The sequence below is a fragment of the Pelophylax lessonae genome (genome assembly GCF_965119305.1).
Source record: "Pelophylax lessonae genome assembly, chromosome: 4".
Lineage (NCBI taxonomy): Eukaryota > Metazoa > Chordata > Amphibia > Anura > Ranidae > Pelophylax > Pelophylax lessonae.
This window is the reverse complement of record NC_138771.1, coordinates 325,844,812-325,870,008: the sequence shown is the minus strand read 5'-3', so window position 1 is coordinate 325,870,008 and position 25,197 is coordinate 325,844,812. Positions and strand designations below refer to the sequence as shown.

The 25,197-nt window shown below is 40.7% G+C and overlaps 1 protein-coding gene across 2 annotated transcripts in view; it reads left to right on the top strand.

Moving 5' to 3' along the window:
• The window catches only part of PPARGC1B (PPARG coactivator 1 beta), a 175,091-nt gene extending 161,281 nt beyond the window's left edge, over positions 1-13,810 (top strand). For both annotated transcript variants that reach the window (XM_082253257.1, XM_082253256.1), the window contains exons 10-12: positions 2,480-2,598; positions 10,194-10,348; positions 12,691-13,810. In XM_082253257.1, the coding sequence (XP_082109383.1) occupies positions 2,480-2,598; positions 10,194-10,348; positions 12,691-12,764 (348 nt within the window). In that variant the 3' untranslated portion in view covers positions 12,765-13,810. The remainder of the gene's footprint in view (positions 1-2,479; positions 2,599-10,193; positions 10,349-12,690) is intronic.
• The last annotated feature ends 11,387 nt before the right edge of the window (positions 13,811-25,197 follow it).

The window sequence follows — 25,197 nt, the reverse complement described above, 5'->3', positions numbered from 1 at the left end:
TGTATATAACTGTTTACCTAGCGTTTAGCTTTAACAGCTAAAGCCGATTAAATATTTAATGACATTTTTTTTCCCCCTCATTATAGCCTACATATAAAAACTAGATTACTGTGTCTGGGTCCTTGTATTTAATTACAAAAAAAAACAGTTTATAGTTTTATGTAAAGAAGAATGTGCAATATTTTTATATTGGATATTTATGTTCCAAAAGGCAGATTTTTTTTATAATCGCCATTAAGATATTTTAATGATTAAAAATTTTGTGTAAACTGAAAAATGTAATGGTATAAACTGAAAATTTTGTACAAACTGAATTTTAATGATTGAATATTTTGATTTTGTTCCTTCTCCAATGGATTAAGCTTGGCCTTAGTCAAGTGCAAATATCTCTAAGTTGCAGAACTTGAGGTTAATCAGCCGCGAAGGTAGAAAACAAGCAGTGCGAGCCAAGAGCACATTGTGGATGAGATTTAAATGGACCACGATGTCCTTCAAAATTACACTGCTACTAGCCAAATCTATTGAAAATTCAATAACGTGGGAGCTGTGTAACACCACTATGTTCATAACACATCTTTCATAATTCAGAAGACTTAAATAGAATTTTTTAGTCTTTATTCTTAGGCAATCGCAATAGGCAATATGATCATATGGGAGTTTAAAATTCTGTAATTTTATTATATTAGATGTCACCACTCGTAAATGGTCATAGCAAAGCAATAAGATTTAACTAGGAAAAATTAACAAAAATGTATTGAGTGAGGCAGTAGCTGTTGTTTGGAATAACAAAAAACATGTTGTGGCAATAGTTGGATTTGTAGTGCAATTTTCATATTCACGCAATTTCCATTGAGGAAATAAGGGAAATTGCTTATTGGTTTGGCATTAAGGCAGGAGTGTACCTTCAGAGGTCGCAAATGGAACCTTGCCCCATGCATGTGTTGCCTCCCCTCGTACACCTGGATAGGAGGAGCGACGGGGGCAGTCTCATACAGAGGAACCGATCTCTCCATTTTCCTCCTGCTTCTCTCCTGCAGGAGGAAAACAGAAATATCTGTTCTTCTGTATGCAGCTGCCTCTGCCGCTCCTCCTATTGATCTTCTTTCTGCTGCCTGCCTCTGTACTCTCTTACTTCCCTGTGTTCTTTCCCGGCACCCCCTTGTGTCATGCAGCTCTGCTGGGTTCGCCCTCCCCTCTCCTGCCGGCAGCTGTGGGGGGTCTGTCAGGATGGAGAGCAGAGAAGGGGCTGGTAAATGTATCATATACAGGCCCCTCACTTGTCTGAATGAATATCCATACCAATCACTGACTCTATTCATAACTGTATTTATTACCCTTCAGTTTGAGAACATGGCCTTCAATCTCCTTTTCTGCAGCACAGAATGAATGGACAGGAATAGCTCTGTACAGAGCTTCCCGTTCATTCACAATCTCTTTTCTCTGTTTCAAAGGTGAAACATGAGAGGTCTGCTAAGACCCCTGATATTTCACTAAAGCCCCCCAAAAGGGCTCCTAAAAAAAAGTAAAAAATATTGTTAAAAAAAAAAAAACAAGACTTTTGGGTTTATTTATTATATGCAAATAGGGTATTCCCTTCTCAAGGGAAGTTGCACTTTGCAAGTGGATTTACTCCAAAGCTTAGTCAATCAGATGAAACTCTACGAACGCCCATCATCTGATCATGTGCAATCAAAAACATTCAGTTATGCTTAATTAATCACACTATTTCTGAAACCTTGTTGGCAAATTCTCTCCATAAACAGACTTAATATGCCAAAACAATGGCTTTGAACAAAGTGCAGTAACCCATTGGCCATGGATTTTGATTAGTGTGAAACTGTAATTTCAATTATGTGGCAAACTCCACTTGACATAAGGTCTTCTAACTTTATATTGCCTTAAAGTGGATGTAAACCCCATTCATGAAATCTGACCTGGGCACATATATCTGTAGTGTTTACTTATCTCTCGCCAAAGCCCTAAGTCCCATGTCTTTCTGCTCTGTTCCTCTGTTATCAGCATGTTCTTTGACACAGGAGATAAAAGCAGCTGTAAATTTGTGTCGGGGTGGGTGCATAGAGCTAGATTAGCAGGGAGCTGGTCTATTCACAACACAGCTCTGCATGTTTCTTCCCTCCTCTGCCTATGATGAGGAGGGGATGTATGCCTTTCCTCCAATCAGCTGTCACACAGTGTATGCCCAGACTCCTCTCCCACTGCTGAAACAGGAAGAAAAAATTGTAATGCGATGTGCACTTTCTATAGAAAGCTGAAGAGAGCAGATATACATGTAAACCTTATGCAGGGAGATTTTTATTTATTTATATATATATATATATATTTATATTTATATTTATTTATTTATCTCATCTGAAGCGGTTTACTGGGTATATGTGAGAGTTTAAATCCACTTTAATGAATCAGTCAAGCAAAACATGGTTGTATATTCAAATCCCCAATGTGTCTGTTATCTTTGCAGGATGAGGGATGTGTCATTGTCGTTAGAAACCTCTCAAGCAGCATTGATGCTCATGAGCTGAAAAAAAGGTTTGAAGTGTTTGGAGAGATCCTTGAATGTCAGGTCCTCAACAAAAGCAGGTAACTAACCATCTTTTTTCCCCTTTCATTAGATAGTGCTGAGAATCCAATTTGCATTTTGGGGTTGATTTACCAAAACTGGAGAGTGCAAAATCTTGTGCAGCTCTGCATAGTAGCCAATCCGTTTCTAACTTCAGCTTGTTCAATGAAGCTTTGACAAAAAACCTGGAAGCTGATTGGCTTCTGTGCAGAACTGCACCAGATTTTGCTCTCTCCAGTTTTAGTCTCAGCTATTAGGAGGAATAGCTAGATGTTAGAGTTCAAGTTAGAAAATGATGTCCAGTTCTTACAACTTTTTGTGTCCCGTGGTAACTTTAGAGTGGAGAATTAGAAAATTAACGTGTAAGTTTAGTGACTAGCGGAAGTGTGTGTCCTACAAATATTTGCACGTAAAGAAAACCGCATAGACATGTATACGTATGCCAGCTATAGATCGTGGGTTATTTACTAAACGTAAGTGCAAAATCTGGTGAAACTCTGCATAGAAACCAATCGGCTTCCAGATTTTATTGCCAAAGCCTAATTAAACAATCTGAAGTTAGAAGTTGATTGGCTACTATGTATAGCTGCACCAGATTCTGAGTGCACCAATTTTAGTAAATTACCCCAGTATGTTCAGCTGTTTCCCTGGAGTTTCACTTTAAATATAGGTTACTATTTCTCTTTCATAAATCCATAGGACTTGGAACTTCGTTATCCATTAAGAGAAAGGTTTGCCTGGAAAATGACCCAAGGCAACACATCCCAATAATGAAAGACCAAGAAGACTCAACCCCCCAGAACAGGGGAAGAAAGAGTTGGGGATTTTTTAGGTGCCAATAATCAAATACATCATTTAAAATATACAAAGTTTATTATCAAAATTTTTTTAAAAAAGAAGGGGGGGAACAAACGATAAGTAGATAGATAGATCTTTCCGGATACCTAAAGGCATTCAGTTGACCTAACTACCCCTTGATATACATCTTGATTTGACAACAATGGATTTAGTACACTATATATAATATACTCAGATTTTCTACCTGCATCACCGTGGAATTAGCTCAAAAATGATCCCCTGAGGAAACCGTTTTGGTGAAACGTGTCAGGATTGCTACTCCATGACATTATCGCAAATATATGTATATGAATTCATTGTGTACACTAGCTAACAAATTGATTTTAATTTTGTTTGTCTACCTATCTTGTATGAAAAAAATATACCAAGGTATAATCCCTGCGCCAAGGAGCAATTATAATATTATAGTATAAGGTGCAGCAGCAGCTATAGAGTAAGAAGGTATATGAAAATTTAGTCTTAATAATAAGGCCAGCTACAGCGCTTGCTGAATGTAACCCTAATGGTGAAATCAAGTAATGGTTCACTAAACTGATAAATTATGCAAATAATATATGACAAGTGATAAATGTCCTAATTTACATCAGTGACTTTTACAAATAAAGATATTACAAATTAATCAATATATAGTTGTAATAAACATATAGTGAATGATCAAATATGAATATATCAAGTCCAAAGTAAGTGACTGTTGTGCCCAAACTGTTCAAATAATAAAGTCCTTGAATGATTGTGTTTATCCAGTAGGTTCAAAAGTGCAGGTGCTCAAAAGTGGATATCCATAAATTCTGTGACATTGATTTGTTTCACCGTGGTGTGGGTAAATTAAATGACTTACCAGATCCAATGGGTCATATTTGCCTTATGGCATTAGGACCATTCATGCTTAATTGCCCCTGGGCTGGAATGGATTCCCCTTTAGATTTCCAGTGGCCTGGTACAGGGTTCCTATTCTCACCGGAGCAAGCAAACCAAGGGTATATAGGAGAAGGAAATGCTCCAGATGGTGTAGTAGGGTTAAATGTATATTACCCACAATGTGGGTTAAAAGCAGGTAAAATTGTACAGGTAATAAAAAGCGGCTGTCAGCGGTCAGCTAGCGAGGTGCACGTCCTCTCTGCAGAGTGGCGAGCGGAGCTTCCGGTTTGCGTTCCACCTGACGTGACGTAATTACGCGTGGTCTAAACTTACGTGTTTCGTCACTTCCTGTGACGTCCTTAGAGATCTACCTATCTTCAATTATAATTTGTTCCCCCCTTCTTTTTTAAAAAGTTTTTGGTAATAAACTTTGTATATTTTAAATGATGTATTTGATTACTGGCACCTAGAAAATCCCCAACTCTTTCTTCCCCCTGTTCTGGGGGTTGAGTCATCTTGGTTTTTCTTTATCCATTGGCAAAGAGTAATTTTAAAAAGTACACATATATAGTTACATAGTTAGTCTGGTTGAAAAAAGACATATGTCCATCTAGTTCAACCAATAAAAGGGGGGGGGGGATCATACAATCCCATATACACGATCCTAAACCCACAATTGATCCAGAGGAAGGAAAAAAAAACCCAGCAAATGTGAACCAATTTGCTCCGGCAGGTGAAAAAAATTCCCTCGAGAGTTAATTGGCTATTCCCTGGATCAACTTTACCTATAAATGTTATTATCCAATTATATTATGTACATTTAGGAAAAAAATCCTTGTTACCACTTCTGGACCAGAAGGTTTTCCCCCCTTAATGACCAGTCTTTTTTTTGCGATACGGCACTGTGTTAGTTGAACTGACAATTGCACGGTTGTGCGATGCTTTACCCAAATTAAATGTATGTCTTTTTTTTTTCCCCATAAATAGAGCTTTCTTTTGGTGGTATTTGATCACCTCTGCAGTTTTTATTTTTTGCGCTATAAACAAAAAAAGAGCAACAATTGTGAGAAAAAAAACAATTTCTCTATCGTTCATTAATGGACACAGCTCCTGATCTTCTTATCAATTGGGTTATACTGCCCCCTACAGGAGTAGGACACTAGGCAGAAAAAAAAGCGTCACTATGCCTATGGGCAGTCCAAGGGGGTATACTCCCTCTCTCAGCTATAGGCACTGTTTTTTTTTCCTAGTCAGGAGTAAGGACCTAGTTCCTTGCTGGGATCTGCGGTCCTGGCAATTTTTTCCTTTTTAATGGATTTTTCTATTTCTCCTGTGAGAATCTACAATCAAGTGCTGGATTGGGAGAAGGGCTAGATATTTTTTAAAATCTAGTGGTCATCCCAGTCTGGCCAGCGAGCGCACACAGGCCTCAGCTGCGTGCTAGGTTGGCCGCGACATAGCCCTACTGGACGGGGGCTGGCCTGCGAGTTAAACATCTCACGAGGTGGCATACGACCTGGCCTCAGCCTGAGTCACAGCGTTCCTCCTGGCCAACAGCCCCCCCATTTCAATGGAAAGGAGGTTCTGTCTGGAGCGGTGCCCACTCTGTTCCTGGTTTAGTAAGTAGCTGTTCCCCCTCTCGCCCTAGAGGATTTTGGGGTGGACGTGGGCCCCTCCCTGGGACGGTCGGACCCCCGGGTTCCCCTCCTTCCCATGCAGCATCCCCCCTCTCTTGGTGGTCCCTGCTGACACTTTGCCCCTCATCTGCCTACCCTCCCCTTCCCTGTGGGGTAGCCATACCACCTTTTCAGTTTGGTCTGGGGCGCTGAGCTGGCGATGGGAGTGGGGAGGGGGGGGGCGCGCCAATGGCGACCAGATGATTGGCTTTTGGGAGGGGGCTGTACCTGGTGGGGGCTCCTGCTAGGGCCCCCCTTCCTGTTGGTGTCATTCTCGTGGCTCTTAGGACCTCTCCCTGGCCCCCGACATTTTCTTGTAGCCTGTGTGCTGTAGATTCAGCGGCCATGTTAGTGTATCCTCGGCGGCCATTTTCTAATGGTTTCTCATTGCTAGGAGCGGTGGCCATGACTGTTAAGCATATATTTGTGGTAATATCGGCAGTGGGAGCACCTCTTTATCCCCTGGTACTGACTCCTGGATCTTTCTCTTCCTGATCGCCGCATGTGTGTGCAGATAGCCTGGTGCTGCAGAGCCTGAGCGGTGGGTGGTGAGTCTGGTGGGGTCCTCTCACTCTCTGCTATAAGATCGGTTGATGCTCTGTGCCTGGGGAACTGTGGTGCTGCCAGCGCGCGGGGGGTGTCCCTAGCAGTGTTTTTACACCTTTCTTTGTGGGTCCCCCTTTTTCACTCATGGAGTCTCTGGAGCACATTTACCCATCTGATCCCGTCTCAGAGGCTACCTGGCCCTCACGGTCCCAACAAACCCTTACTGCTCTGACGGCAGTCCTGGAGTCTTTGGTGTCCAAGGTTGATTTGGTCCTGGGGAAACAGGCTAGCAAAAAGCGTCCCCCGTCTCCACCTGCCCCATCTGTCTCATCAGATCCTGAATCGAATTTGGCTGCTGCGGACGCAAGTCACTCTGCTGGGTCTGTGTCCACACACCCTGATTTCTCAGATAGTGATAGAGGGTGATTCCTCTGCTCCTGTAGCCGCGCATTAAAAGGCGCTAGTGAAATGCACTGATTGTATCTGAGCATGAGACTTTAAAAATGGAGCTGACGAACCTGTTGGTCTAGGGGCTGCAGTTTGCTGTGATGCCTCTTTGGATTCGGCTCCTCTAATTGCGAGGCTGTATGTCTCAGCAGTGGTCCTTGGGCGTGTTATTTGGCTTAAATGCTGGTCTGTGGACCAGACTTCTAAGAAGGTCTTATCTGATCTCCCCTTCCTAGGAGATCGCCTGTTTGGAGCTTACCTGGATGACATAATTAAGGGTCTCACGGGGGGGGAAGAAGTACCTTTCTTCCGCAGGCTAGTAAGGGCAAGGAGCCCTGTCGTAGATGTGGTCCTTCTTTCTCAGCTCATAAGAATTTTTTTTGGCCCTCAGGGTCTCAAGACAAGGGATCAAACCCCTTCAGGGCCTCCTCCAGAGGATCCAAACGAACCTGGTCTGGCAAACCCAGAGTGGGCTTCTCCAGACCTGCAGACAAGGCTCCCTCAGCATGAAGGGGCGCCCTCATCCATATGTGGGGTGGGGGGAGGTCTTCACTTGTTTCTGGTCCCGTGGTACAGGACAAGTGGGTCCACAAAGTCATTAGGTCTGGCTACAAGATCGAGTTTCGGTCTTACCCTCCGGAAAGGTTTTTTTTCCCTCCAACTTGCGCCTGTCCTCAGCCCGCTTATGGGGTCTCTTTTGGGGGCAGTGCAAGACTTGCTGTGCCAAGGGGTGATCGTCCCGGTTCCGACTACGGAATGTTTTCAGGGGTTTTATTCAAACCTGTTTACAGTCCCCAGGAAGGAGGTCAAGGTACTTCCAATTTTGGACCTCAAGGCGTTAAACTGCTTTGTGCGTGTGCGGAAGTTTAGAATAGAGTCTATTCTTACGGTAGTGGCATCCCAGCATCAGGGGGATCTTCTTGCTTCTATCAACATCAAGGACGCTTGCCTTCACATTCCAATATGTGTTGGTCACCAGCGCTTCCTCCTCTTTGCTGTGGGAAAGGAGCATTATAAGTGTGTGGCATTACCCTTTGGTCTTGCCTCCACTCCTTGGGTCTTCACAAAAGTGTTGGCCCCAGTGCTGGCATTTTTGCGTCAGCGGGGGATCGCTGTACTGGGGTACCTCGACGACCTTCTGCTGCGAGCTGAGTCTCCGACTGCTCTGGTGGACAACTTAGAGATTACTCTGCAAACTCTGAGGGGGTTTGGTTGGATTTTGAACCTTCAGAAGTCTGCTCTGGTTCCGTCCACAAATCTGGACTATCTGGGTCTAACTCTGGACTCGGCCTTAGCCAGAGTTTTCCTTCCTCTGGAAAAACTCCAGAAACCACAGGAAGCAATTCAACTTCTGTTGTCCAGCAGACGGTCATCCCTTCGGACTTGCATGCGGATGCGGGGCCTGATGATGTCTGCCTTCAAGGCAGTTCCAAACGAGATCTCTGCAAAGAGAGATTCTGGTTAAATGGGACAAGAATCCATAGTCTATAGACAATCTGATCTGGCTTAGCCAGGGTATGAGAGGGTTATTCACACGCTGTTAAAAGCTAGACAATCTACCTCTAGGAAGATCTACCATCTTACATTGCATGCTGTGAGTCTCTTGGGGTTCATTTTCGCTCCTTTTTCGGTGGCTCGGATCTTGACCTTCCTCCAACGGGGGGTTGAGCAGTGCCTGGCCTTGAGTACTATCAAGGGCCAGGTCTCAGCCTTGGCGGTCTTCACTTTCCTTGGTGCATACTTTTATCCAGGGAGTTTGACACTTGGCTCCTCCGGTGCAGTCTCCATTGCCGCCTTTGGACCACAATTTGGTGCTTTCAGTCTTCCAGAAACCTCCTTTTGAAAATCTTGGGGAGGTTCCCACCCCTCATGTTTAACACTACTTTGGGACGTCCCAATGGTTAAGAAGATCAGGAGCTGTTTTCGTCCATGAATGATAAAGAAAATTGGATTTTTGTCTTACCGTAAAAGCCATTTCTCTGATGTTCATTAACAGACACACACACACCCCTCTGTGAAGTTGGATTTCGTCTGACATTGCTTGTAACAAAAGTGCCTGTAGCTGAGAGTGGAAGTATACCCCCTGGGACTGCCCATAGGTGTAGTCAAGCTTTGTTTCTGCCTAGTGTCCTACTACTGTAAGGGGCAGTGTAACCCAATGTTTAAGAAGATCAGGAGCTGTGTCCATCAATGAGAATCAGAGAAATGAATTTTTCGGTAAGACAAAAATCCCATTATTTTTTACTTCTATAAAACAAAGTCAATATAAGATCAATATGTATTTTGCTACATATTTTTGGTTAAAAAAAATCCCTATAAGTGTATATTGATTGGTTTGCACAAAAGTTATAGCGTCTACAAACGATGTAATATTTTTATAGAATTTTTATTTTTTATGTTTTTACTAGTAATGGCGGCGATTAGCGAATTTTAGCGGGACTGCGACATTGTGGCGGACAAATTGGACATTTAACTGACACTTTTGAGACTTTTTGGGAACCAGTGACACCAATACAGTGATGAGTGCTAAACAAAATGCACTGTCACTGCACTAATGACACTGGCAGGGAAGGGGTTAACATCAGGGGTGATCAAAGGGTTAAATGTGTCCCTAGGGCTAGCTTACTAACTGGGGGGTTGCACTGATTGGGGGAAGACAGCGATCCATGTTCCTGCTTAGCAGGAACACAAGATCTCCATTTGTCCCCTTGCTGAACGGCGATTTGCCTTGTTTACATAGGCTGATCGCTGTTCTGCCTTTCCCGGGGATGAACGCGGGTGGCCGGACCCGCTGATTTACTTCCCCTCTAGCCAATTACGGCGTGATCGCGCCCTCTAGTGGCTATTGAACGAAACAGGTACATCGTTTCGCGCAATAAAGCCTCCTTGCCACAGTAAATACACAGGAGTTGGTCGGCAAGTGGTAAAGCAATCTACTGAGCTGGACAGGACCAACTCTTACTGTGAAGAAACCTTTCCATATTTGGAGATTAAATGCCTTTTTTCTAGATGTAGAGAGTGCCCCCTTGTCCTGTGTGATGACCTTAAAGTGAATAACTCAACACCAAGTTCACTGTATGGACCCCTTATGTATTTATACATGTTAATCATATCCCGCCCCCCCCCCCCCCCCAACCTCCCCTTCTACACAATTTTCTTTGGTCCAAAAGTATAATTGCACATTTATGAAGCCACCCTTCTGGAAATAAATTAACATGTTTCCCTTTCAGGGGAGAGAAGTATGGATTTATCACGTACCGGCGGTCAGAGCATGCTGCAATGTCGCTAAAAAAGGGCCCCGCTCTTAGAAAGAAGAACGAACCATCATTTCGCATGAGCTACGGAGGTTCTAGGCATGTTTTTTGGACCAAATATCGGCATCTAGGTAAAATTCATGACCAGATGTGCATAAAAATATAAAAAATAACATATGGGTTTATGAAATTTTCAGATCATTGCATTGTGTTCTTATGTAGATGTAATACACAGCGTCCCAACTTTTCTGGAATCGGAAATATATATATATATATATATAATGTATGTGTGTGTGTGTGTGTGTATGTATATATATATATATATATATATATATATATATATATATATATACAGTGCACAGTGCCTTGCGAAAGTATTCGGCCCCCTTGAACTTTGCGACCTTTTGCCACATTTCAGGCTTCAAACATAAAGATCTAAAACTGTAATTTTTTGTGAAGAACCAACAACAAGTGGGACACAATCATGAAGTGGAACACAATTTATTGGATATTTTAAACTTTTTTAACAAATAAAAAACTGAAAAATTGGGCGTGCAAAATTATTCATCCCCCTTAAGTTAATACTTTGTAGTGCCACCTTTTGCTGCGATTACAGCTGTAAGTCGCTTGGGGTATGTCTCTATCAGTTTTGCACATCGAGAGACTGAAATTTTTGCCCATTCCTCCTTGCAAAACAGCTTGAGCTCAGTGAGGTTGGATGGAGAGCGTTTGCGAACAGCAGTTTTCAGTTCTTTCCACAGATTCTCGATTGGATTCAGGTCTGGACTTTGACCTGGCCATTCTAACACCTGGATATGTTTATTTGTGAACCATTCCATTGTAGATTTTGCTTTATGTTTTGGATCATTGTCTTGTTGGAAGAAAGATCTCCGTCCCAGTCTCAGGTCTTTTGCAGACTCCATCAGGTTTTCTTCCAGAATGGTCCTGTATTTGGCTCCATCCATCTTCCCATCAATTTTAACCATCTTCCCTGTCCCTGCTGAAGAAAAGCAGGCCCAAACCATGATGCTGCCACCATCATGTTTGACAGTGGGGATGGTGTGTTCAGGGTGATGAGCTGTGTTGCTTTTACGCCAAACATAACGTTTTGCATTGTTGCCAAAAAGTTCGATTTTGGTTTCATCTGACCAGAGCACCTTCTTCCACATGTTTGGTGTGTCTCCCAGGTGGCTTGTGGCAAACTTTAAACGACACTTTTTATGGATATCTTTAAGAAATGGCTTTCTTCTTGCCACTCTTCCATAAAGGCCAGATTTGTGCAGTATACGACTGATTGTTGTCCTATGGACAGAGTCTCCCACCTCAGCTGTAGATCTCTGCAGTTCATCCAGAGTGATCATGGGCCTCTTGGCTGCATCTCTGATCAGTCTTCTCCTTGTATGAGCTGAAAGTTTAGAGGGACGGCCAGGTCTTCGTAGATTTGCAGTGGTCTGATACTCCTTTCATTTCAATATTATCGCTTGCACAGTGCTCCTTGGGATGTTTAAAGCTTGGGAAATCTTTTTGTATCCAAATCCGGCTTTAAACTTCTCCACAACAGTATCTCGGACCTGCCTGGTGTGTTCCTTGTTCTTCATGATGCTCTCTGCGCTTTAAACGGACCTCTGAGACTATTACAGTGCAGGTGCATTTATACGGAGACTTGATTACACACAGGTAGATTCTATTTATCTTCATTAGTCATTTAGGTCAACATTGGATCATTCAGAGATCCTCACTGAACTTCTGGAGAGAGTTTACTGCACTGAAAGTAAAGGGGCTAAATAATTTTGCACGCCCAATTTTTCAGTTTTTTATTTAACAAAGTTTGAAATATCTAATAAATTTCGTTCCACTTCATGATTGTGTCCCACTTGTTGTTGATTCTTCACAAAAAATTACAGTTTTATATCTTTATGTTTGATGCCTGAAATGTGGCAAAAGGTCGCAAAGTTCAAGTTTATTCAGAGTAATTCTAGCCTTGGCCATAACTGTGCTACATCACTGGTTGTGCCATTTTTTTTAAAAAGCGTTTGATTTTTTATGTCATCAGCCTCTCCCAAATTGGAGTGCCAGGGGATTGCGGGTAATGCTTTTTTTTTTTTCTTTGCCCAGCATTGTTTTTACCCTCTCTGCTAATCAGCATAGACTTTAACGTTTGAGAAGGGATCATGCACAGCAAGGGGTCATGGGTGGGAGGGCTTATTGAGTGGCAGGGTATTGCTAGTGGCAGGGCAGTACATTTGGCAAGAAAAGTGGGTATCTAGGGACTCTGAGTGATAAAGACTACTAGCCAGAGTAACCAGTCACATGCTACTTATTGAATGAGGAACGTGGGGGGAGCTCTAATAGGTTGCATTATACTTATATATACAACTATAATTATTATTACATATAGAATTATTTTTATTACAACTATAACTATAATTATTTGTTGTTGATTTACACTGACTGGTTGTCATTCCATCATTAGATTTAAATGTAGAAGAGCCCTCATCAATGAAGAAGAAGTATGAGCCCATAGGTTTTGACAACTTGCGTCGATGACAGCCTTATAACGGAGGAGTACCTCAATACCTCAGACAAGGCACTTCCAAGATGTTTACGTTTTTTGAAAAAAAAAAATGGAATAGAGAAACAAAAGACTTGATCCTTTAAATTGATGTTTACATTGAACAAAGCTGCTTCTGTATGTGATTTTATCCCATGGTGTTGCTGTCTCACTGCCACATTTTAGAATCGTTGCTTTTCCAGGTCTGTAAACCTCCTGTCCGCCCCCTTTCCCCCTCGTGGTTGCAGCTATGTTCTCCATAACATTTTGTCTGTAGTGTTTAAAAACAAAACCCAAAAAACAAAAAAATGTCTTTTGCGAATAGTCTGAATTACAAAACTAATTTTAATTGGGGGGGAAAAAAAGGTGTATATTCTTAAATAATAATGATGTATTTATGGTTCACATGTACTGTATTTCAGATTGTTGTTTGCTTCATCTTGAACTATGCACTCTAGTGAGGTGTTTGCAAAAGATCAGAATTAATCCTCAAGTTTTATTATTCATTATCCAACTGCAGGGGATTGAAGGCTGGTCTGGAAGAACGCATGGCATTGAAAACAATAGACATAATATTGCAGCAAATGATGTTCATGTTTAATATATATATAGATCTATATATTTAGTGGTGTAGGTATAAATAGCACATTGTAAGAGTATAAATTGTGTTTTTTCAAGGACACTGGATCGCACGCACATCGTGGAAATACCACACTGGTACTTTAATACTTTCCTGCCTTTTTTAAGCCTCTGAGGGAGCTGTATTCATATGTGCTTTAAAAGCAATTTGGAACTTGCACAGTACTTACTTTACAGTTACAGTAATGAATCTATCAGTGTAAATACCACATTCCTTTATTTTTCTTAAAAAGAAAATGTTTTGTTTTTAAGTACAGTACAAAGATTTGTGCAGTAGATAACCCATAATTCCGTCTTGTAATGTGAAAATTTTTTGATATGTACACTTTTTCCTCTTAGCATCCGAGAACAGTTTGAATATGTTTTCTATTCATATAATAGCTCATACCCCCTGATTGGGAAACATGCCTACAAATGAAAGTGCAAAAAAAAAAGATCAATGCCAATGTCAACCAGTCAGCTTCTCCTGTAGATAAGAGAAAGAGAGGGATAAACTGATTGAATGGTAGGCACACAGTTTCTTTCAAAAGTTTATTCTTTGTTTCTGATTCAGCAATATGTAATTGGGTGCCCTGTGAGAAATGTTAGTGTCCAAAACCTCATTAAGTCAAACAAACTGTATCTGTCATCATTGATAATATGTGTTTATTTCCAAAGATTATTAAGGAGATCTGTCTCCTTATCACCTTATTGTATGCAGTGAATTCACGATATCGCTATGTGACAGCAATACACGCCTGGAATAATGGTCGCCATGTTGTGACAGAGGCATTTAGTCTTGTGTTAAGTAAGAAATTATCAATATTGTAACACCAGTCTGATTTGGATATCCATTGTTTATTTATAAAAAAAAACATGCTTTTCCCTCGAAGGACAAAACATCAATATTGCCCACAAGCAGTACATACTCGCCCTTCCTTTGCACCCCCACCTAGCCATTGAGGTAGCAGCAACAAAGAAAGTATTGGGAATGGATGAGAATGCGACTTGCTCTTCTCTCTCTCGGTGCTTGGTGATCGCCACATGCATAAAGAGACATTCCTGTAGTGTGGACGACAGCAACTGTGATACACACGACTTCCTTTTCTCACTTCTGTTAGCTAAATGGCAAGGTGGGGGAGCAGAAGTTAGGCAAACGTGTTGCTGGGTAGACGGGCATCCAAGTGAACCTGTTGCTTTGCCCTACCTGGGGAAAACCATGTGTTTCTAGTGAAGGTTTTAATCCGATTTGTGACTGTGAAGCCACAAGCATCGCTTATCAAGACAAATGTTAAAAGGCCTTTTATTTCTAAGGGAAATAACTTATCTTTGTGTAAAAGCCATTATGTCCAATAACACCAACGTTGTGAGTAATATTTATGTTTGGGAACAGGGACTGCTGAAGCTGCTTAATATATGTTTACCAGGGTAGTTTAGAATGTAGGATTAAGCCATTATGTGTAGATTAGGAGACGTAGCCTTACTACTTTAAATAGTTACCGGCTGAAGGACTTCTTCCGGTCTTATTTTTTTATATTTTGCCAAAGTTTCCAGCAGCTCCCACAACCCTGGGTAGGATTAAACATACCTCTTTGGCAAACACCTTATTGTAGATCTGCCTTTCTGTCATAGTATTTCCATAAAATGATGTTTACATGTGATTGCTATAGAGTTTACTGTAGAAAAAAAAAACAAAACAAAAAGATATATAGCTATATATATAAGTATATAATATATGATGCCCTTAGGGTTATTTAGTAATGTCATGTGTCGTGCTGATAGTTTTGAGAACAATATGGAGTATTGGTCACCTGACTCAAAGCATACAGTTTACCTAAAGCCCATGATGCCTTGGGGTTCAAATTGTATCAAGATCAAGGATCAATCTATTTTTTAAACAGTTTTTCTGTGGCAGACGGGTTTCCTCTTTTTTGTTTTGCCTGCCTACGGCTGTTTTGTCGCCTGCTTGTAAAGGTCATTAGTGCTTCCTTTTGGTGACCAGATTTCCTTTCACATAGAAGACCTGATAGTAGATGCTGTTATGACCAAGTCTTTAAGCTTGGTGTACATATTCAGTGGATTGAAGAATCATATTTCTTTCCATGAGGCCTTTAGACTATTGTTTAGCAAGCTTGTTGTCCAGCACTTATGCAATGCTTACATACTTGCACAGGTAGTTACTAAGCAGGTCCATCTTGAGGATGTTCATCCGTAAGCCACGTTTGATACTTTTTTTTTTGTTATTTTAGTGGTAAAGCACTTAACACCTTTTGAATGTATTTCAAGATAGATCGTGGCCTGTATTAAAACTTTTAACAGTGGCAGTCATGTTTTAGTGTAAACTCCTACTATGGTATCATACAGTGTCTTTTTATGACATTATTGAATCTGTAATTTGGTGTTTGGGTTTCGCCATATTTGTCAGTATAACAATAAGCAGGTTTTTGCTGGTTTGGAAGGAGTAAAATACTACAACATGAATAATATATTTAATGCATATTAAATATTTTGTTAACGTGCTTACTTATGCAAAAGAAAGGTGTTATAGATTGTCTTACTAGACAATCTAAAGGATAGAGTAAACAACTATAACTTTATGTGAATATTTAGCCAGTGCCATTAATCATACAACAATGTCTATGAGAATATTCATAAAAGCAGTTTAAAACAGAACTCCAGAAAATAAATCTCTTATCGGATATGTTCCTCAATAGCCACACATGCTATAAATCCACTTTGTGTGCACCAAATCCCTTTGCAAAACCTGATAATAACCTGATCAACAAATTGGTGACATCATTGCTGTGCCGCACATGCAGAGAGCAGAGCTGTGGGATAGACATCGCAGGCTCTCCCACTATAAAATGCCTACCAAAACTTACAGTGATAAAGGAAAAGGAATTGGCAGCAGTCCAGGTTGAGTCAAAATCCAGATTTATTGACTGGACATCCAAATATGACAATCGTGACAAGGTAGATGCGTTTCACACACTGACTGTGTGCTTAATCATTACATTACTTAATCATTACAATCATAGGTAATGATTAAGCACACAGTCAGTGTGTGAAACGCGTCTACGTTGTCACGATTGTCATATTTGGATGTCCAGTCAATAAATCTGGATTTTGACTCAACCTGGAGTGCTGCCAATTCCTTTTACTTTATCAAGTTTTCACGGAGGCGAGCCGGGGCATGCACCGGTGTGAGTCATCAGGCAATCACACCACCTTGAGCAGTGAGTTCTTGTCTCTTCAGAAACTTGCAGTGGGTTGGATAGAAGACCAGTTGCCTTGCTCAAGGAGGGAGAGTGTCAGTGACTGGTCTTCATTACATGAAACTCTTGCACAAAGTAGCAAGGTGCAGGAGTTGTTTCATGTTAGATTACTGCCTGGATCTGGAAACAATACAAAAAGGACCTTAAAATTCAAATATGAATACCCATGCCTTGTATTGAGACAATATTCCTTTAGCCCGCGTTTCAGTTTTAATGTAATAAATGAAGAAACCTAGTTCGGCATAACACCCAAGTTGTGCAAGGCTGTGGTTGTAGCAAAGAAGATAAAGGTTTTTTTTTTTTGTTGTAAGAGTACCCCATTGCCAGGAGCCACCTTTTCCTTTTAAGAAGGCATACTTTTACAGTTGTATTTGATGTGGTTGTTCTGCAGTGGGTCACTACTTGAAGCTAACGGAGTCTGGGCCCAAGTTGGGCTACTACTTGGAGACCATGGTTGAGTCTGTCCTGTTTATGTCCTATCTCTAGAGATAGCCTCAATCTGCCATATTGCCTTCCACTCTGAAGCCACAATGTGAAAATCATCTTCTTTCATTTCTTTATGAACAATCTGTCAGACAAACTGACTTCACTTGGAAATTTCAAACAATAGGTAGGAAAATAAAAGAGGTAGGTCATCCACCTAGAAAAATGACCCATAATGTATCAGAGAGCTTTACCAAGAGACATCTTGAATAATTTACATACAAAGAAGTCATAATCAGTCACCCTAATAGTTATTTTTGGGTGGAGTCCTAATGGAAATAAGTCAGGCACACATGCTCTTTATATTCTATATCAGTATTCTGGCTAATAAGTACAGAAACCATCATTTCTGCAGTTCTGTGTGATCACATGTATTTTTCCAGTTTTACCCTATAATTAATGCATATAGTATGCAGATTCATCAATGTTAATATCTTCTATATTAAAAGTAAATGCACCTTGAACATATGTATGGGGAAATGGAAGTATTAGGAATTCTTTCGGGAGTAGATTTAATTATTTTTTCTAAATGTTCTTTGAATTCAAGTTTTAGCCACTAAAATAAAATTATTTTCTTATGCCTAATGCCCGTATAGTATAATGTAAGTAAGTATCTACTGATATACCTTCGGATCCTTCTTACTGAAGTCCTTTCCACTGGATTATAAGAAAGAAAGCAATATGACCACTCAATGTGGCCAAGTTGTCTGTCCATGTCACATATTAGTCATGTAAATTGCATTAATCTGTTTCTGTAAGTCAATAATTCTCCTGTTAAATGTGACAGGTCAGCAAAACTCACCATTCCCCTTTAGTGTGCAGTCTGTTCATTTTTTTATACTCTTTATTGTAATCGATAAATCTTTTCCCACTTTCAGCAATTCGCCTGCTTAAATTTCACTGTTGTCTGTTGCTTTTCATGTTCTCTTTGATTTCCTTGTGTTATTTTTATACAAGTGAAAACTCTAATCATTTGTACAGTTTTCTAATTTCATATTACACTCTACATGTACATAATTTTCTTTTATTGCTCGTGGTGTTTTGCCCTGTGTAATTACACTTTTTTTTTTTTTTCTTTTAACATTGCCCATCCTGAAAATCATTAAGCAATAGTATGAGAAATCTGCCCGTCCAATTTTCTCATTTGCCCCCTTGTTGCTGTCCAATAGTATAATATCACTGTCCAGTGGTCTCAGTAGTTAAACTTTCTCTAAAATGGGCAAATGTATTGAAACACATCTTAAAGTATATCTAAAGCCCAAGCTTTGTAATTTTAACGTACAGGAGGGTTAAACTTGCTGTCAGTTATTTTTCCATCTGTGTCTCATTAGGAAGATTTACCTTTACTTCTTGTCATGTAGCCTCAACAGAAAGTGAGAGGACATCTTTCCAATGTGGGGGTTTCAGACAGTTGTTTTTGGGACATATGTCCCTATTGAAAAACTATATTCCTGTTCTTTTTGCAACTCGGAATTCGGGATTTACGCTCAATTTAATTTTTGGTGACAGTAGTGGTCAGGACAATTGGAGAAAATGAATGGCCCTAATGAGGACACAGACAGCAATAAAAAAAATCTGACTATGGTAACCTCTCACTATATCCAATCTAAAAAAAAAATGCCTTTATTTATACTTTAAGGAAATTAAAGGAGTTTATGTTGCCATTTGTAATCAAGCACTCTTCTAACCTGCATCACTGCCGGAACCTAATTGGTTGGTAAGTCACGACACCTTTTCTTCCCTTCCATTGTACTTCCACCTTGGGCCAGATTGAACCAAGTGGGCCTTATGTGTACAACGTTTTTGGAGGGAAAGTCTAATACCCATAGTGTGTCTCATGTATTTCTGGTGCAGGATGGAAAATGATGTGAAGAACCTGGTTTCTATGGACAACACAAACTTTCAGCCACTTTCTTTATAAGTCTACAATTCAGAATGACCCATGGGCTTTTTTGGGTTTCCATCAAGATAGTGATTCTATAACCTTTGCAATCTAGAATGTAATACTCAAGATCACAGTGCATGGGGCATTATTAACAATCTAGCGTGAATATGGGTAATAAAAATGTTTTGTATGATTTAATATTTTTCATTAGGGTTGTGTATGGATTTTCACCATACCACATCAGTTTATTTATGATTACATAATAAATCTATTTTTTTGTATAAATACTGTTAATTCTTGAAATAATGGTTAAAATGAATGATTCATGTGTTGTTTTGGTTTATTAATGGTAGAGGTTTTTTTTGTTATATATATATTTCACTTTTAAATTTAATTCTGTTATACCTTTTATTTATGCACCATACATTTTACCCTCAAATGGCATACATTTTTTTTGACTCCCCCCCCCCCTTTTTTTTTTTTAATTTTTTTTTTTAGTGTGATTTACCTGTCTACCTTATAAAGAAAGAGGATGTTTTATTGTATTTTTACATTCAGATCGTATAGTTTCGTAGATAATTTAACCAAAATCGCTCAGTGTATTATCCAGTGAGTAAAATTATATTTTAAACTGTGTAAATACTTTCTGGACTGGCTTCTTTTATTCAAATTCTATTCCTCTGGATAAGGAGTTTCTTGTTTACATTACGGAATAAACTGTAGAATCTCTACGTTCATGTACTGTAAATAGCAAATGTGTTCAGCCTATGAATAAAACTATACCATGGATGGTAAAAACCTAACAACTAAAATTCTTGTCTTGTGGATTTACCTTATTTCTTTTTACAAATGGATGCAAATTTTGTGGTACCCATGACTTCAGATGATCGTTTATTTTTTCTTATGGGGCTATTAGCCTTAACTTTCTGTCACATGATTCAAAATCTTGAAAATCTATTCCAACTATCCAAAAAGCCTTGGCTGGAGTCAGTGGCGTCACTAGGGTTGGTGTCGCCCGGTGCGGTAACTGACGGTGTCACTTTTTAATAATGTTTTTTTTTTGTTTTTTTTTGCTGATGTAACTCGTAAATCATAGCTCAAATATAACACTCCGGTGGACTCCGTTTTTCTCAGTGGGGATTGATCCGCGATCCCCCGCGGAGCAGGAGGATGACAGCTCTGTCTCCGCGCTGTGTGCAGAGACAGCTGTCAGGTCCCCATGCATCTCTATGGGGGAATCGGAATGGATCCGATCCGTCAAATCTGGACAGATGGAAACCCTATTTTCCATCCGTCCAGCGGATCGGATGAGAACGGACCGACGGTCTGTTCCCATCCGATTCCCCCATAGAGATGCATGGGGACCTTACAGCTGTGTCTCTGCACACAGCGCAGAGACACAGCTGTCATCCTCCTGCTCAGAGGGGATCCTCTTTTGGGTATGTTTCTTTATGTCTGGATGCGATTTTTTAATATTTCTCTCCCCAGTGCATGAAACAGGGGAGACCCACTAGAAGGACATCTGTACTGTACTCAAAACGCAGGGGGTCCTTGCTGGCCTGAACCTGTCTGGGGAGTGGCCCTTGCACACAGAGGAGGAAGAATAGCAAATTCCCACTGACACTAAGGGTGAATAAACTGACTGCTGAGAGTGAGACAAGCACTGCTGTATCTGCTAAATAAAACCTACTGAAGTAAGTTACGGACTATGAAGCACCTATATCTGTCTGCATAAGTTTAATTGCAATATATTTACCCGCACCTCACTACTCACTTCACCCTAGTGTTGCCGTCACCGTGACTGGCTCTGCCTCCGCCCGTGTGAAAGTGAGGGAATGCAAAGAGCAGGGACGGGAGGCTCAGGACGGCCTGGGAGGAGGAGCAAGTGAGGAGAGAAGTCCAGGCAGCAGTACACATCACACTATGCGGCGATGTGATGCCGGCCTGCCCGCATAGATGAGAGAGAGAAGAGAAGGATCGGGAGCTTGGGCAGAGGCAGAGTGGTGTCACCCTCCCCCTGGTGCGGTCCGCACCCCCCTTGTGACGCCCCTAGCTGGAGTTGGGCTTTTACATTAATCTCCTTTTCAAGAGGTAGATTTTCAAGAACAATTTTCTTCGGGCAGTTAGTAAAGGCATTAGCAACTCAGACTGCAGCAAAGGAGACAGTTATACCACAGTCCTCGTGCGAACAAGGAGCACGCCAATATGATTAGAGCAGATAGGGCTGTGCTGTGTGGCTGAGCTGTTTAGGGCCCTTTTACATGGACTTCTGATAAATAGTAATTATTTATCTAAGAAACAGTCTACATACTCCATTTGTTAACAGATATTTTATTCTTTTGTAAAACAATTTTACAGATTGCAGTATCTTAAAATCACACAATCTTCTCAAGCAATCTTAACGTCATATATGTATATACAAGTAACTACACAATAAGTGGATATCTTTCTGGATAACAAACAGGACATAGTGAGCAGACTGTTACCTCCCAGTAATTAGATCATGATGGACCTACCTCAAACACCAGAAGAAAATACAATTCTTAAATTCAATGATAATTAAGTACAATTCAGTTTCATAAAGTAAACAAAAAAAAAAACTTCCTTCACCTTCCCTAATTGAGTCAAATCTTTTTTTGTTTCACACACTCCCCCCTTCCAGACACTGCAGATCACAGTGGGAGGATTACAGTGGCAGAGATAGTGCTGTCGTCCAAAAAGCAGTGGGCAGGACTAGGTGTGGCCAGCTGCTGATTGACAAGCTACAGGCTTGTCAAATAGCAGTGACAATGCTATTAGCTACACCCCTGCAACATTGTTTTTCATCCCACTGTGGTGCAAGCAGGCACAGCCTACAGGAGAGTGGCAACTGTTCTGAATTCAGGAGCAGTGCAGCATCATTGCCACATTGTCACTGGAAGCTGCATTAGGTGGACCTCACTGGCAGGAACAATAGGTATTTGTGGGACTTTGCAGGGGGGCAAAACTTTAAGGGAAGACACTTATAATAAAGTGCTGTTACACATATTTTTAATTGGGGGGGGGGGGGGGTATAATTCTACTTTACACTGTAGTGTGATTCTGAAATACAGAAATCAGGCTGTATAGTGTATTATTTCCCCTATGTATATCTCAAAATGTAAGACAATGTCAGAATTATATTGTTCAGAATGAAGGTGGGCGAGATTTCAAATAAGCTGTTAATAGCAGTTTACAATAAACAATATTAGTCAGCACAAATTTCAGTTGTACTTATGGTTTATAAATTGGATTTTCTTAAAATGTTTTTACGTTTGTTTTCTAATAAATTAAAAAGGAAGTGATATTTGAAGTTCAGTTTCATATGTTTTATAACAGACATTGAGGTCCTGTTCAGATAACTGACACCTGTGATCACAGAAATACAGTGGTTGCATTGCTGACCTGCTTCGGGAAATGCCAGCTGCCTGATTTTTCCTGGTTTCAGTCTTTAAATCACTCAGAATAAGCAAGTCACAATGAAATCAGAAACCTATATCTGCTAACTAGGTGGGTGACAAGTGTGAATTGATCAGTCCCCATCTACACTTGTTTTTTCCTTTGTGTTGTCTTATCCCCCTTTCAACTTGTGTGACTTGTCCTGTGACTTGGGAATGCAAAGTCTAATGGCAAGTCGTACCCCATGATTTCCAATCAGTACCGTTCTTACCTGTGCGATTTCAAGTCGCAGCGACTTCAAAGTAGTCCCTGCACTACTTTGGTCCGACTTTGATGCGACTTGAGGTCCACTGACCTCAAGATTACACAGGCATTGCTTCAAGTCGCATCAAAGTCTCGCGACTTTCAAACTAATTCATGCCCTTATGGACCTTGCTTTGTGCACTGGCCCAAATCATTTGGTGGAGGGGAGATTATAGTGTGGGGTTGTTTTTCAGGGGTTGGGCTTGGCCCCTTAGTTCCAGTGAAGGGTACTCTTAAGGCGTCAGCATACCAATACATTTTGGACAATTTCATGCTCCCAACCATGTGGGAACAGTTTGGGGATTGCCCTTCCTGTTCCAACATGACTGCTCACCAGTGCGCAAAGCAAGGACCATAAAGACATAGATGAGTGCGTTTAGGGTGGAGGTACTTGTCTGGCCTGCACAGAGTTCTGACCTCGACCTGATAGAACACCTTTGGGATGAATTAGAGCAGAGACTACGAGCCAACATCAGTGCCAACAAATGTGCTTCTGGAAGAATGGTCAAACATTCCCATAGACACAATCCTAAACCTTGTGGACAGCCTTCCCAGAAGAGTTTACCAAGGGTGAGCTTATTTAATATTGAACCCTACGGATTAAGACTGGGATGCCATTAATATTCATGTGCATGTAAAGGCAGGAGTACCAATACTTTTGACAATAAAGTGTATGTAAAGCTTTTTTTGTAGTTTTGAATGAAGTGGGGATGGGGAGATTCACCCAGAGGGCACACAGATTTGTCCTAATGACCATTGTCACCGGGACATAAAGTAGGAGCAAAACCAACATTTTAAAATTGTCATGAAAGAGAAGAGAGAAGAAGAAAAGGAAGAGATGAAGAAACCGTTTTTAATGGGGACAAATGTTCCAATGACAAGTATACAAGACAGGAGTTCCCCTGGCTCTGGAGAGCTATCTTCCAACTTCCTGTTAAATCGCAATCTCCAAGACAGGAAGTGAAAGAATATTTCCCTAGCAGAACACAGAAAGATAAAAAAAAGTAAAAAACATACACACCTCAAACTGAATAAATCCACAGGTTCCTGTCGCTTTCCTGGTACATGTGCATGGCAGTCATGGGCTGTGTTAGATTTCCCAAGAAAGAACACAATATTTAAATTGACAACTAGAACTGTAAAATACCAAATAGCTGGCATGTTATGTGTTCAAATTTCTTGATCAATCCCATTAGCAACACTTTGTTTTGCTGTATTCCCTAGACAGATGAGTGGGCTGGGAGGGAAATTTGCATTTGGATTTTACACTAGTTTACGCTTTCCATGCAGACACTTTTCCTGAACAAACTCTCATCTAATTTTAAAAACCTTTCATATGAATTTATAAATTATGCAATCTATAGAAGTGGAGTATTATTCATAGAAATAGGATGGAATCACCATTAAAGTTTGCTAAAATACTTGCAATATCTGCAGATGTTGAGGATGTTTTTAATAAAACTGGAGTTTTAATTAAAGTAAGATTGTTTAGCTCATGTAGTGACAATGAATATTTTAAAGAGATCTTTAGCATGTTGAGTGAGGCATATTACATTTGCCAGGACCAAAAAAAAGACCCTATTTAAAAATGGGATATATTTATAGGCTTAGCTAGCAACTTTTTACATAAGCTGACCCTGGGATTCTCTAAAATACGACCTAGCCTTCACTTAGTATAGGGTGTGAGGTATATTAAGTGCTTTTCAAAGTTAGTACAAGTGGAAAAGACTTGAAGTGCTTTGTGTTCATTCGTTTTCCTACAAGCATCTAGGGCAGTGATGGTGAACCTTGGCACCCCAGATGTTTTGGAACTACATTTCACATGATACTCATGCACTCTGCAGTGTAGTTAAGCATCATAGGAAACGTAGTTCCAAAACATCTGGGGTGCCAAGGTTCGCCATCACTGATCTAGGACTTTTTAGTAAAAAAAAAAAAAATCAAGGGAAACCTAAAGTCTGTAAGTTCTGATCACAATCAGTCTGATACTGCTATTACAATGTATCCAGTGGCGGAACTACCAGGGTCGCAGCAGTCGTACCAGACTGGGCCCTAGCATTCTGCAACTGTAGGAAGGGCCACAACACAGCAAGAAGGACAGCATGGATGCTCAGTGTAGAGCCTGCCGTGGGCACTCTTAATCTGTGGGGGGACGGAGGCACAGGGAGCTTTTCCTGCCTGACAGAAAAAAAACTGGTATTCTCCCCCATGTGCACCATGTGCCGATTCCCAAACACTGCAGTTCCAGTCACTCAAACTTTGCCTTATCTCTCCTTTTTCCTGCAACTAATAATCACTCCCCTCCCGCCCTTAGCATGTTCTCCTCCCCATGCCACTTCACCTTCTTTGTTGGTCTCACTTGATCTGCTCACCTTCTCCAGCAATCTGCACCTCTCTCTACCTTCCCTCCAAATTCATGCAGTAGATTAGCAGCGATCCTCATGACCT